At 37.1% G+C, this 27,137-nt stretch overlaps 1 protein-coding gene across 2 annotated transcripts in view; it reads right to left on the reverse strand.

The window, feature by feature from the left end:
- Positions 1 to 10,749, reverse strand: part of Pgr (progesterone receptor) — a 131,478-nt gene extending 120,729 nt beyond the window's left edge. The window contains exons 1-2 of one of the 2 annotated variants that reach the window (XM_078046908.1): positions 8,521 to 10,749; positions 7,294 to 7,445 (exon numbers count right to left, since the gene is read on the reverse strand). In XM_078046908.1, coding sequence (XP_077903034.1) covers positions 7,294 to 7,445; positions 8,521 to 10,154 — 1,786 coding nt within the window. In that variant the 5' untranslated portion in view covers positions 10,155 to 10,749. The remainder of the gene's footprint in view (positions 1 to 7,293; positions 7,446 to 8,520) is intronic. The other variant, XM_005329107.5, reaches the window with a different exon arrangement.
- Between the last annotated feature and the right edge of the window lie 16,388 nt (positions 10,750 to 27,137).

The following is a 27,137-nucleotide window of genomic DNA, read 5'->3' on the forward strand; positions in this document are numbered from 1 at the left end:
ACATTGTTTTAAATATTTTTTATTTTTTAAATACATGACAATAGTGGAATGCCTATAATACAGAAAGCATTACTATTGAGGTTGTCTTTTTGATACATCTTTGCTCTACTGACTTATCAAAACCAGTTTTTTACATATTTCATTATTCAAACAATCTAGCAACCAGCAAAACTCTAATAAAGCATCTTGTGACAATGTTAATTCTCAAATGCTGTTATCCTTCAGTTAACTCCTATCCTCAAAAAGTTAAGAAGGAATATAAGACTAAGTGGAGAAAAAGCAAGCAACCCCCAGCAACTTCAATCGTGCATCCCTCCAGGTGAGCTGGCAAAACTAGTACCAACCAAACAATAAATTCCCTAGACTCTCTCTGCCCAGGAGATCCAGAATCTTTTCTACTGATGTTCCAGCATGGTATCAAACCACAGATGGGACCAGATGAATTTAGGTTGCACCAAGGACCAGTGGTCCCCAGCCACCATGCTGTGCACACTTACTCCAGTTCCATTAGCAAACATATTTCTCATTTTCTGGAGTTTGGGAAGACTAACATGAAGGTACTGGCAGATCTGGTGTTTGTTGTGGGAATGTTTCCTGGTTCATACTTGGCAACTTTTTGTGTCCTCACATGGTAGAAGGGATACACAATTGCTCTTGATTCCTTTTTACAAGAGCATTTATCTTATTCATGAGGGCTTAGTCCTCATTACCTGGTTACTTCCCTTTTTGGATCAGCTGTGTTTGAAAATTAAGAATTATTTGTGCTTTAGAAGGATAATGGAGACCAACACTTAATAGGAGGACTACTATATTTATGCAGCAAAATATATGAATGTTCACAGACTATAAAATGCCCTCATGGAAATTCAGAGGGCAAATTCAGGTTGTGCTGCCAAATGAATTTAAATCTTGTGGGGTATAGTTGACAAGTGACTATGACACCATTTAATGTTCGCACAGCTTTGTGGATATTAAGATAGAGAGAGAGGAATTGTAGGTCTATACTTGTTCTTAGCTCCACCTACTCTGGCTGGATTCCTTAATTCATGATGCAAAGTGATCTTCAGCCTTTGCCCTCAATTGCTCACCACAAGATTCATTCTTTGTTGGTCTCTTTCAACATTTAGGGTAAGTGGTGTATATCCATTAGACAGCACTAGGCGAGCAGAGGCTAGTTGAAACTAGGAAGAACCACTGTGGAAGAAAGGGGGCGCCAGGTGGATGGGAGATTGCCACCTCCTCAGTAAACACAGTTGTCTGTGAATAATATCATTGCTTACTTTTGCACAAATCATATGTTTTATAAAGTTTTTCACACTTATAATATGGATAGCTGGCTCGATCCAAAATGCCACCGTTTTTCATTACAAGGGTGTACTATAATTTATTAATCTAATAATAACAGATATTTGGGCTATTTTCAGTTTCTCCATACTGTATCACAAATAATAAAGTAATAGAAAACCTCATAAAATATCTCTATTCCTTTCTAGAGTTTTTCTAAGGATGAAACTCTGTATAACTCCCTGTAAAATTCAGGTATAAAGGTCCATTCACCTCACAGGACTCCTACAAATATTAAATGTGTTAACACAGCAAAGGAGCTAGAACAGTGCTTGAATCTTAGTGAGGCCAATAATTTGTTAAATGAGTAAGCCTCTCACACAATATTAGGATATGCTAGAGGAACAAACTACAATCCTGGATTGGTCTAATGGAATGCTATTGTGTGTCTTCTCTGGCTTTGATGTAACTCATGTCTAACTATTTTCATGTGCATTTATTAACTAATTCATCTAAAAACAAAATCTTTTTTAACTCATTTGTCCTTCTATAGTAATACAATAGGACTTTTTGTTTGTTTTATTTTCCTCATGGTTTTTTGCCTATCAAGGATGATGATATGTATGAATATATATATGCAATCTACAATCATCTTTGTAGTTTCAAATGAACTTTGAAATGCAGTATCAATATATATCTTTGCAGTAAATAAAGTAGCAAATCAGATTACTTTGGTAGTAGGAATGAAGCTATTCACCTAGTTCATTTATAGCCATATCAAAACACCTAAATGTATTCTGGAAAGAGGAACAAATCATGCACTAATGAGACAGGTGCAAGAAGGACTTACTCATGTAATGTTACCTAGGCAATAATCCTCTTATCTTACCTGGATAAGAGGATTTTGATTCTATCAAGTATTGGGTAGTGTTTAAAAGAACAAGTTAGAACAACACACACACACACATATTTAAACATATACAGGGCTTCAAGTCATATGAAAAAAGTAATGGGAAGAATAGGACATACATTATGTGATATGTCGTAACACACCTAAAACAACACATTATATACACACATGAAAAGAGACGTGAAGGTAGAGAAGAATCATAGGGAAGGGAAAACACTAGTGGAATTGATCAAAGAGGACATAGCCTTATTGGTAATGTTTTAATTTTTTAAAGAAGAATGTACTGCTGTGTTACTTGATAAATTAAAGGGACTCAACGACCAGAACAAGAACAGCTATTAGCATTAGCATGGATGTCTGCTACCACTGTATCCCTCTGGTTCTTGCAGGATGTTAATATACAAGTTCTTAAGGAGAATAAATAATTTGGGAACCCTATATAATCAAATATTGAACAGATGGTGCCAAATGTTCTGTTTGTAACTACTACTTTTTCAGTATAACAGAAGCTTGCTTCAGCGGGTTATAATGTATAATTATTTATTCATGTTAAATATTAAACTGAGAGACTTGCAGTTTGAGAAGAAGTTGGCTAGCAAGTTTTGAAATGAATTTTAGAGAATTACAATATGTTTATTTTTAGGGCAATGGGAAAACTTTTAAAGAATAAGTTCTACTAGAGTTTTAATTAAATAAGATGATTGGCAAAATACCTTCTCAAGACTATAAATACTAATCAAGTAAATTATAGTGGAAAGGATTATTGGATCATTTTGTAGATTATAAAATATTGAAAAGCATTTAAGAATTCTAAAGAGAAAAAAATCACATGTTAATGAAAATTTGAATGTTTAACATTTTTCTTTCTAAAGCCATATCAAGGAGAATTATGCTACTAAATCTGTTTTCACTCTTCACTTATGACACCAAATATATTCAACTATAGTATAAGAAAAACCACATCCTTAAAAGTATTTCATTTCTGTCCAGTTTCATCTGTGGCTGTTTATGATGATGTCTCTCTCATTCTAAAGACTTTCTAAATTATCCCCAGTTTCTGAGAGGAGATCAACTTTCTAGTTGTCCAAGAACCACACAGACCCTAACCCTTCCCATACCTGCAATTAGGTATGTGTATTCAGATTGTCAAAAGGCCCCTCTCCCCTTCCACTCTCCAAACTATGCTGGAGCAGGGGCCAGACAGTGCTGAACAGTCCACACTGTTTTATTTTTCTTTGATCAGCACCTAGCATTGTGCCTGGACACTTGGATGCTCCATAAATGAATACTCAAACTAATGTGATTAAGGTAACTAATTAGTGAATAATTAATACATGAATAAAGAATAAGGATAATATTTCAATACAATGAAAGGTCCATCGATGCCTACATAGCCTTGTGTGTGCTAAATAATACATTTCAACTATATTACAACATTTGTATAACCATTTTACTTCAAATATATTCACTACAAATACTGTTACAGAGTATAGTATCCAAATAATAAGAGCATGTCATTATCAGTTAGGATGATGGCTTCATGTAGAAAAACAGTTATTTTTAGAATACCTAGTATTTTCCTGGTACTAAGCTGGTTGCAGTGCACAAGTTCTTTACTTCATAGTACCAGGTCACTAGCTGGCATTTATAGAACTATACTTCATTTCTTTGAAAGGCACTGAATAATTCTTGACCACTTCCCCCCCTACAAGTCTTGGTGAAGGAATGTAATTGACTCTTCAACAATTGTGTTTTGGCTAATATATTTTAAATAGACTTAGTTTGCATAAGAGTGGTCATTTTCCCCATGCCTATATCCCTTTTACTGACTGGTACCTTTTCTCTATTTCTTCTCTCTTCTTGGTGTCATACATAGCAAGTTAAACTCAGCTTTCCTGGGTGAGTCTCTCTCAGCTCCCACTCCTGACTTTAAAGAGAGGTGGGGAAACTGGCTCTGGTTCCCTGACTATCTTATCATTGCTGCCCTAAATATGAAGTAAATGTGATCCACTCTTTGTATCACACAGATCTAATTATCCCTGGTATTGCATTCTTCAGGATTCACTTTTATCTCTCTGAATGTTTCATCTCTTGGCAAACATCAACCACATTTCCTATTATGAGAGAGGAAGCATAGTGATTGCCGGCAAAGATCTGGAGTCACACCACCTGGGTTTGAAGCCTGATTCTATCACTTCTTGTGATTAAGGCAGTGTAGTGTCCTTATTAGTAAAGTGGGAGGAATAATAATAGCAATACATACTATTAGGATTAAATGAGTTGAAACCTATTAAACAGTCACGGGCACATAGAAAATATTTTATAATTGCAGTATTATCATTATTATCCTTGGTAATACAATTATGCAAATTGTTGCCCACTGACTTACAACTTCTAGCCATTCTGGCATCCACACAGGGCTCAACTTTTAAGCAGCCCATCACACAACTCTGTCTCCTTCAAGATTTCAAACCTGCTATTTGTTTCCAACTGTAAAAGCCCTTCTACTCATCTTTGTCATCCCTGAAAAATCCCAGAATCTTCTCTCTATTCCCTTGCCTTCAATCACCAAATCTCTCCCAATTTATCCAAACAATTAGCAACTTAGCTTCCCAACCTTTAACTCATACAATTCTCTAATATATGGCTCTTCAACTCTTATCTGGGCATTTAATGAGAAAATTTAAATGTCTCGTATGCATATATTTTACCTTCTGAACTCTATTGTAAACTCATTGGAGGTAGAAACATCACCAATAGAAGCTGACAACATGCTAGATATTCTTTTAAATAGCATATATGGAGTAACTCATTTAATATTTATAGCAAGCCTAAAAAAGTATCCACCATTGTTATCTTCATATTATATCTAAGGAAGAGGGAGTTAAAGAGTACCTTTGGCATAAATCTAAGTATACCTTTAAATATATACCCCTTAGGCCTATAATAATTGCTAAGTAAATCAATTTACTTATAGAATATTATTACTTTCCTCTAGTCTGATGAATGATTTAAATACGGCCCCAAAAGGGTGCTTCAATCCAATGAAGGATTCTCTTCATTCTATACATGAACTTTATGAAGTAAATTCCAAGAATTAAGTAGCATATACCATCTATTTGCATCTTTGACTTATAGACACTGCAATTTAAAATAACCTATTTTTAATTTTTTTTTAGTTGTAGGTGAACACACAGTATCTTTATCATTATGTGGTGCTGAGAATGGAACCCAGTGCCTCACATATGCAAGGCAAGTGCTTTACCTATTTTTAAACTAAGAAGCAGCTACTAACTAGTTGTGAAATTTCCAAAATCTCAGATTTATGTCTTTAAGATTTTCTTATCTATAAACAGGAGGTAGGCTAGAATAAACTGGACTTTGGAGAATCCTAAATAGGTCATTCAATTATGAAATTAAACTATTCTAAGTAGACTATAAGCATGAAAAAAATCATAATCTACAAGTGAATGTTCATTCAACCAATACATAGTCAGTTAGGAATAGTAAATCGGTTGCTCAACCAGAGAATGAACTTTTCCATACAAAGAACTTGCATCTGAAACTGACTATATCATATACACGAGAGAGTTAAGTTTACTCTCACTTGCCTGTGCTTTCAAGCACCCTCTTTTAACAGTGTCTCAATTAATTTAAAATGCAATTAACCTATCCTGAAGCTGATTATGTTCAATATCAGTTAAATGCACTCATCTTTTATGAAAAATATATTCTGAAAATATATAAAGCAAATACTTTTTAAATTGGTGCATAATTTTAATTTTATAGGAGGGTTCATTATGTCATACTTGTACATGCATATCATTTGATCAGTCTCATTCCCTAGTACCTTTCCTTTCCCTTCCCTTCTCCCTCCCCTGATGTACTTGCTCTACTCTACTGATCTCCCTTTTATTATTATTATCGTTATTATTATTGCATTTAATCACAGACACATATAGACATACATGACTGATTGTGGCATATTTGTACATGGATAGAGCATTACCAAAGTAAATAATTTTATGAAGAACTTTAAATTTTCATTTAAAGTCTCCTTAAGTGAAAATTTTCTACTCCCCTCTGCTTATAAATAAAAGCCTTTTAAATCAGAAAACTTCAGAAACCGTAAACAAAAGAGCAGACATTCAAACTTTGATTCATTGTACATTGTTCATATGATCTTAGTAGTCCTCTCAACTTGTTATAAATTATACTTATTCCATATATTACAACACGGAATGATCTTTAAATACATTTTTATTTCAAACATGAATGTGTTTGGCTGCTAAAGATTTTAGTGAAGGTGGAAAGAGAAATTCACAATGTTTTCTATGAAAGATGAAGTCTGAAATATACTATTCAAGCCAACCCAAAATCATTTGATAAATATGTAATTTAAATAATTTTTAAATGGGTAGCTTTTACTAAAAGCAAAATACTTCTTTAGAAATTAAATTACAATGATGTCCAAAATTTTCATTTGTTCAAAACAATTTGCTCTTACACAATTAAACATATACTAAACAGAAAGGGAACTGAATTTTATTTGGGATGACCATGTAAACATGCATAAATACACAGTACACAAATATGCATGTAATACAAGGACAACATCATGTAGACAGATTGTAAATGCAATATGTATGTATACCTATGTATGTATGTGTGTTAATCTGGAATTGCATTATGTACATTCTATATATTCCTGAATATACACACATATATAAAGACACATAATTTCAACAACAACCATTGTCAATAAAAACTGTAAAGTGCTTTGCATATACAGTAGATGTATTAAAAACACCATTAAAACCAAGCTGTCCTGAAAACTAGCTATTGAACAATAGTAGCACTGGCCTCAAGATTATGATGACTCATGTCTTCTATTGAAAGTGTTAATCAAAGAGTATGAAATTATAATATCCAATCACATTCACTACTGAGTATTATAGTAAAAATGTATTATTGAAATATCATCATATATTTTAAGTTATATAAAAATATCACTATTTCTTAGAAGCAAGGGATAATTACAAAGATGGTCTCCATTGACAATTAAGTCAATAATAAAGAATCAGGAAAAAGAAGCCTACCTTCCATTGCCCTTTTAAAGAAGACCTTGCAGCTCCCACAGGTGAGGACACCATAATGGCAACCTGATGCTTCATCCCCACAGATTAAACAAATCTTCTGAGGTAGTGATTCAAAGTTGTACTGTGGGCTCTGGCTTGCTTCTGAATCTGGCCTTGAAATGCAAAACAAAATACTCCATTTATTTTTTGTTGTACTGCTATCTGATACTTAATTTTTTTAAAACCAGTATTGATGAGGTTAAAGGGGATTTTAAAATATAACACCATTATACACACTTGAAAGACATGCAAACCAAACATGATATAATAGATTCACTATAATTAGATTCACTAAACTTGCAAATTATTGACCATTCATCAGTAGTACCAACCTCAAAGAATGATAGTGTATCAATTTATGTTTAGGAAAGCTAAACTCTATTAGTTAAACAGAAAACTTTCTACAGAACTCCTTTTCTATATAAGGAGCAATTCAGTTTCTGACAAAATAAAATGTTATACCCTTCCTGTATGCTGTGTAACAATAAACATGTTTGACTTTAAGTGTTCAACAGAACTTAGTGATGCTTCTGCTTAAAGTTTTGAAAACTTAACTCTGTAAGTGTGTGTATACATGTGTGAGCCAGCAAACACATAGACACAAGTATTGTTCAAGATATTCACACTGTTTTGCTTATTTGCAGCAGGAAAGTCTACAAACCAAGGATTCTTTTTCTTTTACCTTCCTTCAGTATATAAATAAAAATGTTCTTGAAAACATAGTAGAGAATCCGAAACACTATTAGAGAATTGTGCACTGTAATGATTGACATATAAATACACAATTAAAACATTACGCTTATAATTAATTTTCATTTTGAGATTCATATGAAAATTGAGCCTTTAACGTGTACAAATCCCTAAGGTGTTTCTGCTTTGGGTTCTGGCCAGCCACTCTTCAAGTCCCACCTCTCCCAGGGAAACTGCCTTAGCTCTTCTCCAGTAAACACAATGCCAGTAATGGTCCTTCTTCCCCCCAAATGGCATATTCTGTGCCCTTTTGTGTCCCCAAAAGAGTAATGAGAAGAGTAAGACAAACTGCCCTTGTGCCAGGTCCCTGTTGCCCACCCCCTCGAGGCCACCCAGGGGGAAGGGAGCCCTATGCTGCTGAAGGGAGGCTGGCAGTGGTAAGCCACCAAGAGCGCTACTTTGCGAACATGCCAGGCGCACCCAGAGCAAGGTCCTCACCTCAGGTAGTTGAGATACGGTGGGTAGACCTGCGGCAGGCCTTCCTTAAGCACAGTGGTCTGGTAGCCGAGCTGCGGCAGCCCGTTGAGGCCCAGCGGAGGGTAGAGCGCAGGTGGCGGCCCGGTGGCGGTAGCAGAAGCGGAGGTGGAGGGCAAGCCCTCTCTTGGGAGTAGGCAGGCGCCAGCGGCTGGAGGCTTACAGGGCAATGGAGCAAATGGGCCCTGCTGGGGCGGCGCGCCCTCTGCTTTATACAGGATGCACTCCAGGGTAGACCCCGAGGAGGACGCGGACGAGACTGTGGCACTGGCGGATGTGCTCACCACCGTGGCTTCCCCGGGTTTGGATGAGGGAGCTCGCGGCGGCGGCGCCAGTGGGAAATCCGGAAAGGTGGCAGAGTTGGCACTGGCCACTAGGTACCGACGCGGGGAGCGCACGGCGGCCTCCGCGCCTTCCTCTTCCTCCTTGATCTTCAGGGCTGGAGGCTGGAAGTCGCCATAGAGAGGGAATGTGTCATCTTTGGGTTCGGAGTCTGGCGGGTATGTGCAGTCAGGGAAGTCACCGCAAGGAACCGGAGTGGACGAGGCCGAGGGCGAGTCCCGCGGCGGGGCAAAGGCACTGGGAGCCGCGGCCCCGGTGTCGTAACTCTCCCCTTCCAGCAGCTGCCGGGTTCGGGCGGCCAGGATGGCATGGTTGAGGGGCAGGATAGGCACGTGGATAAAATCCACCACTGTGGTGGCCAGCGGGGAGCGTCCGGGCGTCACCGGCGCATCTTGCTCTGCCAAGGCGACTCTAGGCGCTGAAAAGCGGGAATCTTCCTTCGGAACAAGGGTGACGCCTCCTGCAGCCGCTCCAGGCGCGCTGGGTGCGACTCCTCCTCCGGCCGCTGTGCCTCCCAGAGCCCGAGGTTTGCCCTTCAGAAGTGGACCGGTGGAGCTCTCGGACTCGGGGCCATCCTCCTCCACCACCTCCGCCGCAGCAGCTAGCTGCGAAGATGGCTTCACTGAGGTCCCGGGCCAATGGGGACTTCCCGAGGTCGGGAGCAGCAACTGCCGGGACGGTGACAGGCCCCTAGGCAGCACCTTATGGACTGTTCCTGTCCCAGAGGAGCAGTCTCCAGACTTGCTCTCAGGCCGGCTCATGAGCGGGGCCAATACCCCCTTTGTACCGGAGGCACTACGGGGGTCCTCGGGGAGTTCTGGGCCAAATAGAAACCAAGGGCTGGTGGCCTCGCAAGTGGGAGGGCTGGCTTGGCTCTGCCGGGGCCCCGAGGGCGCCAGAAGCGTGTCCAAAACACTGTCCAGCAGCCCGCTGTCCTTTTCTGGGACTCTAGAGTTGCAGCTTCCTGTACCCCTTGTGGCTTCAACTCCCGAGTACGCGCCCTCCACCTCTGACGGCGACTGCTGATCCAGCGTCTTCCGGTCTGGGGGATCCTGACCCTGGCACGACCTAGGGTAGAGCAGACCTTCCAGGGAGATGGGTATGGCCGAAACTACAGGCGAAGTGTCTGAGGTCTGGGTTCCCTGGAACAGGCCAGCGTCCGGACGACCCAGCAGGGGGGACTGGACCTCGGTGGGCGAGGGCGCGCAGCCCGCTGCTTGGGGAGCCCGGGGATTCTTTGCCTTCAGCTCAGTCATGACGACCTGAACTCCCCTTTTCTCCACCCCTGTCTTTAGGGAGGAGGGAAAGGGGAAAGAGGAGGGGGTGTCGGTAATATAGGGGCAGAGGGAGGAGAAAATGGGTGTCAATTTGGCTGGATTGGGGTGAGGGGGATCTCCACCTCCTGAGTCTGGAGGGGCGGCGCTGGTCAGCTCCTGCCCTGGCCTTCCATCCTGTGGTCAGTCAGAGGAAGGGTGGCAGTCGTTTCGTTCCTGCAGCAAGTGAGGAGGGCAGGAAAAGGTAGTTTGTCTCCTAGTTGGGAGAGTTTTCCAAGAGAGTTCTCTGACTTCTGTTCGTGGACGGGAGACGCAGAGTAACGCATAAGTCCATCATTGGAGAGGCTGCAGCTGAGAAAGCAATTCAATTACACAAGATTCTGTCTTTCAACTATCCCTGATTGCGTTGTACTGCCCTTCTCTCTAAAACTCCAGGGCTACATACACAGACTTTTCAGTACAGCGCATCTCAGACATGCTTCTGCCGGTTCCCTACTGCAGACGACTGTCCTCTCAAAGGCTGTCCCAGTTCTCAGCGGTGCGGGAGGACGAGCCGCCTTTCGTTGCAGATTCCACTCAATGCCAAATGAAGCCAGTTCTCATTGCTAATGCTATCCACATACCAGAATCCTCACACTCAACTACTACCAAGGCTTTAACCCAATGACAGGTGTAGGCTGGCTCCAAGGCTTTCTAACAACGCCTCCTTGGTCTAGTGAAGCCCGCCCAAAGCCCCTCCCTACCCAATTCCCTACCAGATTTGAAACTATGAAGTTGGTATTTACACCCACTAGATTGAGTTCCTCCGTGAATAGCAGGTGCTTTGGGATGGAACTTCATAAGCATATTAGATTTTGCATCACCAATTAAAAATTATGCCAATGTAATTGGAAAAACGGATAGTCTGTTAGAAATAAAATTTTGAGGACCATTTCAGGATTTCAAGTTTTGTAAAGAATTAACATAATTTGGAAGTGGAAGATAATTAGTAACTTTTCTCTACCTGTTCATGAAGTTCAGATGTTGATTGCCATATATGGGTTGTTCTAAGAAATGTGTTCCAGTTTTTAATGAATATCAATTTAAGGAAAGTTTTCCTTGGTTTTAGCTGATACTCCTCTACTACATTATGAGATCTATGGTAGAGATAGTGAACAGTGCTTTCTTGCCTCAATATTCTTATTCTTAAAAATAATTATCTTTGAAACTTTAAAAATAGATCTCTGTCTGGCAGGGTGGTGCATGCCTATAATCCCAGCTACTTTGGAGGATGAGGCAGGTGGATTGCAAGTTTGATGCCAGCCTCTACAACTTAGTGAGACCCTATCTAAATGTAAAAAGGGCTAAGAATATAGCTCAGTGGTAGAGTTCCCTGGTTCAATCATAGTACCACAAAAATAAATAAATAATAAAATATATCACCTCTATACTAAAATATATCACCTTTAAATTCATGAAGATGCTGTAGAAAGAGGAGAGTGTATTGCAATATATACTTCAGATACAGAGTCATAAACCAACAATATCTGGTAAACCCAAGGTCATTAGACATCCTGACATCACCTTAAATATATCCTGTTCAAATCAGTTAATCATTTGGAAACTTTCTTTGAGAATGTGGAGGTGCTAGCTATGCTAATTTCTCAAAGTTTTTCCCACTTAGGTATAGAGAATACAGTGGATGACTCCCAGGTTCCAAGATGAATGAAGGTGCTAGAGGTAAGAATACTTGAGGAGGGGCTACGTGAGCGATAAATAAAACTTTATCAAAACCACTGGGTTTTGGACTTGATTGTTCCCGTGATTAGTTACTCTAAATAAAAATTAGTTAACTCAGATGAGTAAAAATTATCTAGGTAAAGAGAAGTCCAGGAAGCAGATACTAGATGTTAACAAGGCACCAAATAGGAAACTATAATACAGCTAATGTAACAGGGCCATAATGGATAGAGCATGGATTAAGTGTGGGAAGGAAGTAGATAAGGCTGGAGAGATGATCTAATTTATTATTATGAACACTCCTGGTTTTTTTTCAGACTTTCTTCATTCCAAGCCATCTTAAAATAATTGGCATGCTTTATTGAGATATAATTTGGATACCATGCAGTTCACCTACTTAGAGTGTACAATTCAGTGTTTTAACAAACAGATTCTTTACCACCATCAGTTTTAGAACACTTATATAACCCTAAAAAGTAATCTCACTCTTTAGTAGTTACCCCCACATTCTGCCTCCCCAAATGTCCTAGCAGCTACTAATCTATATTCTGTCTCTATGGATTGGCCTATTTTGGACATTTCATACAAATAGATTCTTCCATATGTGATATTTTTTACTGATTTATTTAATTAAGTATGTTTTCAAGATTTATTCATATTGTACATGTATTAATACTTCATAACTTGGTTGTTGTCAATTGATATTCCATTTTGTAGATATGCTACATTTTATTTATCCATTTTTAAGTTGTTGGACTTTTTAGTTGTTTTCACTTCTTGGTTATCATGAAAAATGCTGTTATGAAAAGTCATGTATAAGTTTTTGTGCAAACCTGTTTTCATTTCTCTTGGTTATATACTTAGGACATGAATTGGGTTATATGATAACCCTACATTTAACATTTTGAGGAACTGCTAGACTGTTTTCAAAGGTACTAAACATTTTACATTTCCACCTGCAGTTTATGAGGATTTTAACTGCTCCACATCGTTTTATTATCCCTATGCAACCCCGCCAGTACATGGAGTGGTATCACACTGTGGTTTTAGTTTGTTTTTCCTTGATAGCTAATGCCATAGAATCTGTAGAATTAGTAGAATCTAGACAAAATTGCTATGTTGTCTTCTAAACGCTTTACGTGTGTTAACTTATTTAATCCTTCAACTTCCCATGGAAATAGGTACTACTATCCCATTACATAATTGGGAAAATTGAGGTACAGAGTTTTCAATATTATTAAAATAGTAACAGAGCCAGATTTGAACCCAAGCAATCAAATGACAGCCTTCTTATGAATGTAACTTTGAATGCCAGATGGCTTGGGTCTTGGTTTCCAGGTTACTGCCATAAAATTAATACTTGGCCTCATTTTTAATCTGACAAACTATATTTGGATTAATTTTGGTTGGTTACAAAAAAGTTCTCTCAAGCATACTGTTTAACTAGGTTGTTTCCATAAGAACGAAAATCTTCAAGTGGGAAAACAATAGTAAAGATTCCCAACATGTACTAATACACCATTACTCCATGAAATTTGGTGCTGGGTGATTGGAATTATTGATACAGGAACTCCACAAGTATATGAATCTTTGAATGAAACAAAATCCATCAGTTAGATTCAGGTGATATGGGGCTAACACCAAATATTCCTGAGGATGACTTTTGTTTTGGAGAAGAAAATATAAACTTAAGAATTTTTTCCTATAATTTTAAAAGGGGAGTTTTATTAAGGCCTAATTGTCATGTGATAAGATACATACATTTAAACTGTATAATTTTTAAAGTTTTAGATGTAAATTCTCAGCATGAACAGGAAAACAAATATATCCTTTGCCTCCAAAAGTGTTCTCATGTCACTTTTTATTTATTTATCCATTTATCTATTTGTTTGTTTATCTTTTCATTTTGTGCTACTGGGGATTAAACCCAAGGGTGCTTTACTACACAGAACTACATCCCTAGCCTTATTTATTTATTTATTTATTTTTGAAACAGGTCTCACTATGTTGTGGAGAACTGGAACTTGTGATCTTGCTGCCTCAGCTGCCTGAGTCCCTGGGATTCCTGATGACTGCAATGGCTGGGATCGCAGGTGTGCACCACCATGCCTTTTTGGCCATGCCACTTTTCAATCCTGTCATACTGCTCTTTCCATCCCTTCTCTCTACTACCCCAGTTACTCTCCCAGCAACCACTAATCTGCTTTGTTACTATATATTAGGTTTTAAAGATTCGTATCTGATTTACTAAACATTATTTTAAATAATATTAAACACATCTTAAAGATGTGTTTACTTCAGATTTTTTATTAATAAACTTTTAGAACAGTTTTAGATTTTTTGAAAAATTTGAGTGATAGTACCAGGTGCCCAAATATCTTCATAGGGTTTCCTGTTATTGACATCTGTATTAACAAAGCATATGTGTTATAATTAATGAACTAATGTTGGTAAATTGTAATTAATTTACATCCCTAGGATATTCAGATTTCCTTAGTTTTAATTTAATGTCCATTTTTCTTTCCAGGATCCAATCCAGAACATCACATCTCATTGTCCTCAAGTCTCCTTTTTTTGGCTGTAATTTTTTTTTTGGACTTTTCTTATATTTCATGACCTTGACAGTCCTGAGAAGTATTATACAATGACTCTGTAAGTAGTCTGTGGTTCTTTGTTTTGGAGAAGAAAATAAAAAAAGTTTAAGTGCCATATTCATTATACCATATTATGGGTATATCCCGTCAATGTGATCTATGACTGTCAGTATTGATCTTAATCACTGGGCTGAAGCAGTGTTTGTCAGGTTACTCCACAGCAGTTATTAATTTTCTCTCCTTCCATACTGTACTCTTTAAAGGAAGTCACAATGAATCACTTAAAAGAGTGTGGGGGAGTAGGTAGCCTTTTCCTCTGGGGTGGAGTAAACTACAAGACTTATTTGGAATTCTGCAAGAAAGATTTATGTTTTCTCCCTGTTTACTGCTTTATTCAGTCTTTTACTTATGCCACTATGGATTCATTTTGTTGCTCAAATTGTTCCAGCTTAGAATATTGGGAATTCTTATTTGTATCTATAATGGTTTGAACCTTAAATGTCTACCAGAAGTTCATGTGTTGAAGGCTTCATTCCCACCCAGTGGTGTTTTTGAGAGGTGGTGGAAACTTCAGGAGGTGGGGCCCATTGGGAGGAACTAGGTCATTAGTGATGTGCACTTTTCTTCCTGGGTGCCCTGAAGTGAGTAGCTTTGCTCTGCTCCATGCTTTGCACTATGATGTTCTGCCTTGCCACAGAACAATGGAGCCATGAACTGAAACTTCTGAAACTGTAAGCCAAAACGAATCATTCTAACTTTAAAGTTGATCACCTTAGACATTTTGTCACAGTGATGGAAAGCTAACCAATATAGAAAATTGGTACTGAGAAATGAGGTCATTGTTGTGGCTATACTTGATACCATGGTTCAGAAGATTTTGGAATTGGTTTGTGGGAGGAGTTTGGAAAAGTTTGGAGACGCAAGCTAGAAAAGTTATAATGCTGTAAGTGAAGTTTAATTAAGTGGGTGATTCTGATGGAGATTCAGAAGACAAGTGTGATGATAGGAATGGAAAGGTTTCAGATGGAAATGTGAATTCTATTGGTATTTTTAGTAGAGGCCATTCATGTTACATTCTGACAGAGCTTAAAAAGCCTGTCTATATTTTGTTGATACTGAGACTTTGTAGAAGTTTGAGTTTAAAAGTGATAAACTAATTAATCCAGTGGAGGACATTTCAAGGCAGCACAGATGCAGACAATGGCAGAACTATTACTGGCTGCATTTAGCAGTATTCAGTAAGAATAAGTAAAAAAATAAAATAAAAATAAATAAATAAAAATAGTAGAATGAAAATATTTGTAAAACTTTCAGTTTGGCCAGAAAAGGAGCATGTTTAAAGTTGCAGCCAAAGAGAGTGTGGTTGCTGAAGAGATCAATGCTATTAAACAGAAACTATTTTTCACTGGTTCAATAGGAAAGATGCTTTGAGAGCATCTCAGGAATTAGCAAGACTCCACCCATTACAGGCTCAAGGGTACAAAAGTGTAATCTTGTTTCAAAGACTTTTCTTTGAGAAGGGAACTTGGTAGCACCCTGCTTAGGCAGGGCCACATAGGGAATTGTTTCCCTAGCATTCTTTCCCCTATGTTCAGCCATACAGGCACTCAAAGGTGGCTTCAGTCATGCTGCAAGTGGACCTGACTATTTCTCCAGCAGGTGGCAGACCTTGGCATCATCTGTGTGATGCTGTTTTTGCAGGTATACAGAATTATGAGATCATGAAAGCCTCTACCAATATTTCAAAGAAAAGTAGGAGGCCAGGCAGTATGTGGCAGGGTCAGGACCTCTGCAAGCATCCCCTGACACAGTGAATTATGAAGCTGTAGGAGTAAAGCCAAAGCTATAATGAATACCCCCAGGAAATTGTAGACGCCAGGAATGAGGACTGCCTGCCAAGGCAGGCAGCAAGCACAGCCAACCCAAGAGAGAGGACAGGAGGTCTGTAGTTAGAAAGGCCATGAGGAGGGCTTCCCAAGCCCTTTGGAGTTCATATCATGTCACTGTGTGACCTGGATACGGGAATTGGAGTTACAGAGTTTAATATTTGCTTTGCTGGGGTTTGTTCTCGCTTTAGCCGTTTTTTTTTTTTTCTTGTTTTGCTATTTCTCTCCTTTGAAATGGGAATGTTTAACCTTGCCTTATTGTATCTTTGAAAACTATAACTCTCTGTATTATTTTATGGTGGCTCACAGCTAAAAGTATGCTGTAAGTCTCAGAAGAGATTTTGAACTTGGATTTTTGAGCTACACTGGAACTGTTATGAGAATAGGAAATCCTGGAGATAGTTGAATGAGTTTTGCATTTGGGGATCAATGTGAGACTATGAGGGTCATAGGGTCAATGTTATTGTTTGAATCTTGAATGTCCCTCAAAAGTACATATGGTAAATCTTGTTCTCCAGCTAATGATCCTTTTGAGAGGTAGTGGGAACTATAGGAAGTAGGGCCAAGTTGGTGGTAGTAGGTCTTTAAGTGTATGTCCTAGAAGGGGATAATGGAATCCAAGACACCTCTTTTCCCTCTTTGCTTCCTGACCACCATGAGGTGGAACATCTTTGCTCAGCCACATGCTTTTCACCATGATGTTTTGCTTTGCCACAGGCCCCAAGACAATGAAGACAACTAACCTTAAGCTGAAACCATGAACCAAAATAAACATTTTCTCCTTTTAAGTTTATTGGTTCAGTATTTTGTCACAGTTGATGGAAAGCTGATTAACACATTACCTGAGTAATAGATACAGACTTCTGTCCAAAGAAGTTTGATTTATTTTATAGAAAAATGGTTTTAAAATGAAGATCTGGGTGCTAAAAGTGCTCTACATTTGGTTTTATTTGATATAATTTTGTATAATTCATCACATGCTTTTAAAGACATTCATTCAGCATAATTGAGTTTCAGCATATATCAATAGTTCACTCTTTTAAAAAATATTTTTAATTGTAGATGGAAACAATTCTTTTATTTTATTTATTATTTTTTTTAGGAGATGCTGAGGATCAAAACCAGTGTTAGGAAAGTGTCTACCACTAAGCTACAATCCCAGCCCAAGTTGACTCTTTTATTTGCTGAGTGTTTTAGCCAGCATTTTTTTTTTCCTACAGTGACCAAAAGACCTAAAAAGCAATTTTAAAGGAGGTAAGTTTATCTGTTGACCATGATTTCAGAGGTATCAGTCCACAGACAGCTGACTCCATTTCTCTGGGCCTGAGGTGAGGCAGAACATCAAGATGGAAGATTGTGGGAGAGGAAATGGTCACCAGGAAGCAGAAAGAGGGAGTTCTCATCTCATCAAGGACAAAACATACACCCCATTATATAAAATATTTTTCTCTAAATACCAGAAATGATTTCTATAAGGTTGAACAGATAAACAACAATTGTATAGTTTAATTTTAAAAAGAAATTACAATAAGTTTAAAGTTATATGAAAGATAAAATAAGGCTTATTAGGTCCCCCCACCATTTATACTATATTTCTATCTCTGATCTCTTGGTCTGTTTCCTCTACAGATATTCCTTTGATTTTCATGAGACCTGACCCCACCTTCCTTTGCCTTTTTCCTCTCTAGCTTCAACATATGAGAGAAGCATACTTCCTTTAACCTTTTGAGCCTGACTTATTTCACTTAACATAATAGTTCCTCTATTTCTATCCATTCTCCTGCAAATTACATAATTTCATTTTTCTGTATGGCTATGTATATATACACATACACACACATATATATAGTATATATAAATTACACACACACACACACACACACACACACACATTTTATTTATCCATTCATCTGTAAATGGACACCTAGGCTAGTTCCATAGTTCTGATATTGTGAATTGTGCTGCTACAAACATAGGTGGGCATGAATCACTATAGTACAATGACTTTTGATTCTTTAGGGGAAATACCAAAGAATGGTAGAGCTGGGTCATGTGGGGTTTCCATGCATAGTGTTTTGAGGAATCTGCACACTGACTTCCTTAGTGATTGTACTGATTTACAATCCCACCAACAGTGTAAAAGTGTTCCTTTTTCTCCACAACCTCTATAGCATTTATTATTGTTCATATTCTTAATGACTATATTTCTTAAGATAATGAATATTGGGTTACATTAATAGAATATGGTTATTGATGTCAGGAAATTTAACATGGACACAACACTTTATCATATTTATAATTTTGTCAATTGACCAAGTAATATTCCTTATAACATTTTTCTCTTCCAGGTAAGGATTATATATCACATATAGTTGACATATCTCTTTAGTCTCCTTTAATCTGGAATATTTCCTTGGCTCTTCTTAGTCTTTTATGACTTTGGCACTACAAAATATATTAGACCTTTGAGAAAAAGAACACTCCTCATGTTTGGATAGTCTGCTGTTTCCTTATGATTAGATTCAAGTTAACCATTCCTGGTTTGAACATTGCATATCATATTCTTCTGAAGGCATCACTTTCGGAAGCATATAGCCAATCTGCTCCTCATAACTGATATGTGTTCAAAACTGGGTCAAAGTATATTGTTCAATGTGTCTACTGTGTAGTTGCTATTTTCCCCTTTCAATCTTCACTTTTATGGTTGAAAACTTTTTACTTTCTTATTCCAATTATCTCTTCACCTTTATCAATCAGAAAACTTACTATAATGAAAAGTTCCCCTCCTTTCTCCTTTCTCTCCTTCCTTCCTTCCTTCCTTCCTTCCTTCCTTCCTTCCTTCCTTCCTTCCTTCCTTCCTTCCTTCCTTCCTTCCTTCTGTCCTTCTATTTCTTTCCCTATTATCAAGATTGATTTGTCGAATCTTATCATCCCAAATTTTCAATTCTTATTTTTCAGTAACTGTCTTTAATTCAGTGCTCAAATTAACCTAGATTTGGCCAGTGGAAATCCCTTCACACTGCCTCTTTTGTTGTTTTAACATGCTCCAGTCATTTTTTAAAAACTCTTACTTTATAACAATATCAAGTAGGATCATTTTGCGTTTCCTGTCCCAACTGTTGAATCATCCACTTTTTTCTGAGGACACTTGATCAGTTTAGTGGAAAATGCAATTAGAAACCTAAACCTAGGCACTCAATGTGTTCATTGCCACCAGGGTTTCATTTGCTTGTAGGTCTTTTCAAAAGACAGAGTTAAGTAATATGTGTGAACTTGTCTATGTGTCTGTGTGTGTGTGTATACAATCTGTTATACATGTAAGTTCTGTTAGATATGTATGTATAATATACTATAGGATCTAATTTTCTGTTTATGAAGGTACAAGAAATTATGAGTTATTATTGATCTTTCCAGTTTTTCCCCCATCTTTCCATAGTTACATTAGAGTTATACAAATGATGTAATTTATTTTGTTGCATATTTGTACATGCACACGATATATAACAATATAGTTCATCCAACATTATCCCCCAAATTCTTGGTGATTTTTTTAATAACTAGGAATATTCTATTGCTCTTTTCCCATTTTTAAAACACAGAATTGTTGTGTACATTTTTTTTTTCCATTTTTTGTTTCTTATACTTAACCAACTTTTTCTGGGCCAACTTTTCACAAAAGACTTATGTTGTGGAACAAGGGAAAACCAAAGTAACCTGCCCTTCAAGAAGTTGAGAGACATAGCGGCACAGAGCCCTCTCTCTCCTTGAATACAACCTGGCTCAGTGGAGTTTCTACTGCTATATCTAAACTTCTGAAGGTTCTGTTTTGCCCTTGTCCCCAATGAACAGAACCTGCTTTCAAAACAAGGAAAGCCTCCTTAAATTTAGAACATGTGTTTTTGATGATTTTATGCTCTACTATCACTGGGTAACTTCCAGGACCCCTCTCTGCTTCCCACTGTGTCCCTGATCCTTGCTTATCTCAGAACAAAGAATGGTACTACTCATATTTAGTATGGGAGCTCTCTCTGCCTTATGTTCAGTTGCTGTGGCTTTTGAGGTCTGTTGCATCAGTTTTCCACAACTCTTCTCTCCCTTCCCCTTGACTCCTGACACACTTGATTATGATTTTCCTAAAGACTTTGCTACCAATATTTCTGTGGACCAACATTTGCACAAAATCTCTACTTTGGAGGTGTTTTCTCTGCATTCTGCCTTTGTTTTAAATTTAATGAACTTTCTTCTTTATTCTCCTTATTTCCATATGTCTTCCTGGAGAAGTGAAATGATGCTTAACTGTAAGAAAATGATTCGTAAGCTGTAAGAGAATTCTTATTGGAATTTGAAGCCTATTTTACAAGCTTTTCTCTGTTTTACTTGTTACATGACTCTGGACTAGTTATTTAAACTCACTTTACTACAGTTTACTTATTTACAAAATAGATAAACTAATATCTTGTAACATTGATAGAGGAACAATTTGAGATACTAATCTTAATATAATATCTAGTATATGGTAGATATTTGTTATGAACTGAATTCTGTATTTTCCAGATTCATATGTTGAAGCCCTCACCCCTGATGTGACTGTATTTGGAGATAAAGCGTTTAAGGAGTTGGTTAGATCAAACAGAGCGGCAATCTGATAGAACTGGGTTCCTTAGAAGAAGAAACATCTCTCTCTCTTTCTCTCTCTCTCCTCTCTCTCTCTCTCTCTCTCTCTCTCTCTCTCTCTCTCTCTCTCTCTCCTCTATCTCTCTCTCCCCTCTTCCCTCTGCCCCTCCATGATTGAGGAAAGGCTGTGAGGACACATTAAGAAGATGGCCATTTGTAAGTCAGGGAGAGAGGCACAATAAGAAATCAAGAAATCAACTCTGGCAACTTGATCTTGGCTTTCCTCCAAAAACGGTGAGAAAAATAAATATTTGTTGTTTTACCACCCTTTCCAGTGTATCTTGTTATGGAAACTCATGAAAATGAGTACATTGCTCATTATATTTTAACTGATAATAACAATAACTGGTGGTGATGATGATGATGATGATGATGATCCTGGAAGTCCAGGTCTATGGATACTTACTAATAGAGAAGTGGAAAATCAGGTTTGAATTGGCACAGTTTTTAGCAGGGAAATTATATATTTTTTTTTCACTCGGCTCTTTTCCCATTGATTTTCATTAACTGGATTTGGAAATATTGTCTTGGATTTGGTAAATAATCATATATATGACTAATAATTAATATTTGTAGTTATTATCATATATTAGTATAATCATTAAGCATATTATTAGGAATGTCAATTAATTTCATTATATGCTTGATTATAATACTCAATTTAACCAGCTTATGTTATCTCACTTGGCTGAACTCCAATTGTGATATATTCCTTTATAAAATAAAGTACAAAATTAATTAATATAAATGCCTACCTTTATCATGACTTGCTTTTTGTGGTCCTTTTTTCCTTTGAATCCACAGTTTATTATTTGGATACCTGAACTGATAAAAATCATTTTTTTCTTTCACACTGGTATGTCTTTCTTTTTTTAATTTGTATACGAGAGCGTTCCGCATTATAGTTCTTATTTCACCTATAAAGCACAATTTTTCATATCTCTGATTGTATACACAGTATATTCACACCAATTCATTTCTTCATAACTGTACTTTGGATAATAATGATCATCACATTACACCATAATTTATAACCCCGGGCTCCTTCCCTTCCCCTCCAACCCCTCTGCCCTATCTAGAATTTTTTATTCCTCCCATGCTCCCTCTCTCTATCTCACTATGGATTAGCCTCCTTATATCAAAGAAAATATTTGGCATTTGGTTTTTTGGGATTGACTAACTTCTCATAGCATTATCTTCTCTAACTCCATCCATTTACCTGCAAATACTATGATTTTATTCTCTTTTATTGCTGAGTAATATTCCATTGTGTATATATGCCACATTTTTTTATCCATTCATCTATTGAAGGACATCTAAGTTGGTTCCACAGTTTATCTATTGTAAATTGTGCTGCTATAAACATTGATGTGGCTGTGTCCCTATACTATGCTGTTTTTAAGTCCTTTGAGTATAGACTGAGGAGAGGGATAGCTGGGTCAAATGGTGGTTTCATACCCAATTTTCCAAGAAATCTCCATACTGCTTTCCATATTGGCTGCACCAATTTTCAGTCTCACAAGCAGTGTACCAGTGTACCTTTGTCCCCACATCCTCACCAACACTAAACACTGGCCAGAGCAATTATACAGATGGAAGAAATTAAAGGGATACATACAGGAAAAGAAGAATTCAAATTGGCACTATTTGGTGATGATATGATTCTATACTTAGAGGACCCTAGAAGTTCCACCAGAAAACTTCTACAACTAGTAAATTAATTCAGCAAAGTAGCAGGATATAAAATCCACACCATAATTCAAAGGCATTTCTGTATATTAATGACAAATCCTTAGAAAAGGGAAATGAGGAAAACTAGCCCATTTACAGTAGCCTCAAAAAATAAATAAATAAAATATTTGGGAATTGATGAAAGAAGTGAAAGATCTATGTAATGAAAATTACAGAACCCTAAAGAAAGAAATCAAAGAAGACCTTAGAAGATGGAAAGATCTACCTTGTTCTTGGATGGACAGAATTAATATTATCAAAATGACCATACTTCCAAAAGCACTATACAGGTTTAATGCAATTCCAATTAAAATACCAATGACATTCCTCATAGAAAGAAAAAGTAGTAATGAAATTCACCTGGAAAAATACTCTTATTTTTAATAGGATTTTAATTTTATTTTTAATTTTAATAGCTAAAGCAATCCTTAGCAGAAAGAGTGAAGCAGGTGGCATCACTGTACCAGACATTAAACTATACTGCAGAGCAAGAGTAAAAAAACAGCATGGTATTAGCACCAAAACAGACTGGTAGACCAATGGTACAGAATAGAGGACACAGAGACTAACTCACAAAACTACAATTATCTTATATTAGACAAAGGTGCCAAAAACATGCATTGGAGAAAAGATAGTCTCTTCAACAAATGGTGCTGGGAAAACTAGAAACCCATATGCAACAAAATGAAATTAAACCCCTATCTCTCACCATGCACAAAACTCAACTCAAAATGGATCAAGGACCTAGAAATACAACCAGAGACCCTGCGTCTAATAGAAGAAAAAGTACTAAATCTCCATGTGGGATTAGGCCCCAACTTCCTTAATAAAACTCCTGTCACACTGGTATGTCTTTCAGTCTGCTTTTTTTTTGCCAAAACATTCACAATGGTTTTCAAATTTATTTGCTTGTTTTCAGTCATTCTTCTCTCTTGTGCCATTTTTCAAATGATTTGGAAGTTGTTCTACATTTGAAATGATTTTTTGAAATTTTTTTTGATATACAATTCTAATTTAAGGCATCAGAAAATCTACACAATTCCATTGGTGTCTTATTTTAAATAGAATTATCATTCCTTTTACTGAAAGCCTAGATCAAATATGACTTCTTCTGTGAAGTCTTTGTATAATCTCCCACATATAAAGCACATATAAATTATAGAAATTTTTTTGTCATAGCACTTTCCATATTGTGTTGTATTTTGTGCACAGCAGAAAACATATGCTAGAGAATTTAATGAATAAATGTGTACCTAATTAGAGACTATGTTTATTGGGAATTCAGATGATCTTTTTATACCCTTTGGACCTAGAATTTCTCTTACTGTCAAAGGTCATACTTTATATGCTTTTAATTATTTTAAACTTACATTTAATGACTCAGAATAGGGTCTATGTTGGTGACAATTTCATGTACATTTGAGAAGAATGCATATCCTACTGAATGTAAAATCTAGAATATTTTAGTTGGCTGGTGGTGTTATTCAGTTCTTCAATATCCTTGTTCATTTTCTATCTACTTCTATTGGTTATTGAGGGAGGAGAGTTGTAGTCTCCAACTATTTTGCACACTTGTCCATTTTTTTTCCAGTTCTCTTATTTATTTGCTTCATGTATTTGCAACACTGTTCTTAAGTACAGTTATAATTTGGATTTTGTGTGTTCCTCAAGGTTCATATGCTAATGGTTTGGTCCTCAGCCTGAAGCACTATTCTGAGGTGGTGGAGCCTTTAAGGGGTGGAGTCTAGTAGAAGGAAGTTAGGTCATTGGGAGCATACCCTTGAAAGATCCTGGCCCTTACTTTCTTTTTCTGTTTTTGCTTTCCAGCTTCCATGAAATGAATATGTTTCCTCTGCCATGTGATTCTGACATTACATACTGCTTCAACACAGGTGAAAAAGCAATGGGACCAGGCAAACATAAATTGAAACTTCTGAAACCATAAGCCAAAATAAACTTCTCTTCCTTTAAGTTGATTTTCTCAGGTATTTTGTTACAGTGATGGAAATCTAGCCTAAGTACATATACATGTATTTTTGTTATATTTTCTTGTTAAAATTATCCCTTTATCACTGTGTAATTTTATTCTTATTCTGGTAATTTTCTTAACTCATATGCCTCCTTTTTTAACATTAACATACATATTTAGGACTCTTTTTTAAAATAATGAGTATTATTTTATTATCCAATCTGGAAATTTTGTCCTCAATTGGAGAATTTAATCCATTTATGGATAGAGTAGCTATTGACATATGCCATGGACTGAATGATTATGTCCACCCCTCCAAATTTATCTTTTTTTAGAACTCTTTTGTAGTTGCATGTTGTATTTTTTTCTATTCTTTTGCTTTTAATGTACCTATGTAATTACACTGAAAGAATGTTTCATATAGAGAGTGTATGTTTGGGACTTTTGTTTTTGTTTTATGACTCTGAAAATTTCTATATCTGTATTTGTGTTTTTAGACAATTTATACTTATATTTGAGTTCACATCTACCATTTTGTTATTTTATATCTGATCTATTCATTTTCTATTTTGATTCTGTTTCCATTTTCTTTCTTTTTGTTAAGCGCAGAAGTTCATAAACAGCTCTATCCGGTCATTTTCCTCATCTCCTCTCTCCACGATCTACTCTATTGGCAGTTCCTAGAGTACTGCCTAGAGATAGACTTAACCAGCCAGTCTGCCAAAATGCAAAGCAGATACGCATTCCACAATTCTGAGCCAAGGCTATCTGATCAGAGGGCTAGTTTCCCCAGTGCTACTATCTGAATATTTGTATATAACAAAACTTATTTTTCTGAAACCTCATCCGCAATGTCAATATACTGGGATCTGGGCCCTTAGGCAGGTGATTAGGTCTTGGAAGCAGAGTCCTCATGAGTGGGTTTAGTACCCTTATAAAAGAGACCCAAGAGATTCCTTATTCCTTCCACTGTGTGAGAACACAGGGAGAAGGTCATTCCATCTATGAACAGGAAACAGATCCTCACTGAATGTGAATCTTCTACTTCCTTCATCTTGCACCACTCTATCAGCTTATCAGCCTCTCTAACCATGAAAAATAATTTCTGCTATTTGCCCACCACCTAATGTAAGATTTTTTTTTCTATATAGCAGTCTGAATAGACTAAGTCACCCTCCTTATTGGTGCCTGATATAACTGTCACCATAGTCACAGGATTGTCTTGAGTGTGAGGTATAGGAAATTGAAGAAAATAGAAAAAAGAAAAAAGATTAATAAGAGATTTCCCCACTCTCTCAGTGTTTGGAATCTGCTTTTCTGCACCTTAATCTAGCACTAGAGGGTTTTTCCTGGAGCTCTCTCTGTATCCAGTCCCCTACTTGAAGTGTAATAATTAACTTTTACCCAAATACATTCAAAGAGAATATGTGCTCCCTTAATATATATCAAATATATAAATCTAGACAATAGGTATGTGTGTGTACATATACATAATATTATTTTGAAGCAAGACTTCTTGTCATGTGTCTTTTTACTTTCTGAATTTATACTATTGGTTTAATTAGCTTTTACAGGGGCTTACAAGTTAATAATGTGAAAGGAAGCAGAGAAACTTCCTAAGATAAAGGCTGAAATTTTTTTCATTGAGTTAAGTATGTGAAAAATTTTGTGGCTTAGGTGATAACAGTTTTATCAAATTGAAGTGACAGGACTGTCATGGAAGCGAGCTGAGGAATGAAGGGTAGGTAAGAGTGTGTGGGAAACGTGTCCTCAGTTCTCTCAGCCCCTTTGGAAAGCATTAAATTGTCTCTTCTTGTTTAGAAAAACAACAACAAGAAGAAAAGGCCCCTGAGCAAAGCTCCTGTTCTATACTATCAACACTTAGCACAGGGCCAAGCAAATAGCAGGCATTTAGCATCTATTCCCCAAAGGAGGAAGGGGAAATAGTTGACTCTTTCAAGAGTTTTAATGGAGAAGAAAAGAAAGCAGTAATAACTACCAAGGCCAAGGAAAGGTTTAATTTTTCTCATTGAAGAGAGAAACTTGAAAACATGCATAGGTTGAAGGAAAAAAGCCTATAGAAATGGGAGAGACTGGGATACAAAAGGAAAAGGGAAGAAGGCCCTGGAGATATATGAAGAAGGTGGAGTTGAAACCATAAGTGAAGGAATAGGTTTGGATCAAGAGTGAGCCCTCTAAGATTAAAAAAGGAGACAAGAACAACATCACTCAAAGATCAGTTCATACAGGTACTGAACATAGTATGTGCTCAGGACTTTGTGTTTAGTCAGCTTTTTCATTGCTGTGACCAAAAGACCTGACAAGAACAATTTTAGAGGAGGAAAAGTTTATTTGGTGTTCATAGATTCAGAGGTCTCAATCCAGGAACGGC

This window comes from Ictidomys tridecemlineatus, chromosome 4, assembly GCF_052094955.1.
Source record: "Ictidomys tridecemlineatus isolate mIctTri1 chromosome 4, mIctTri1.hap1, whole genome shotgun sequence".
Lineage (NCBI taxonomy): Eukaryota > Metazoa > Chordata > Mammalia > Rodentia > Sciuridae > Ictidomys > Ictidomys tridecemlineatus.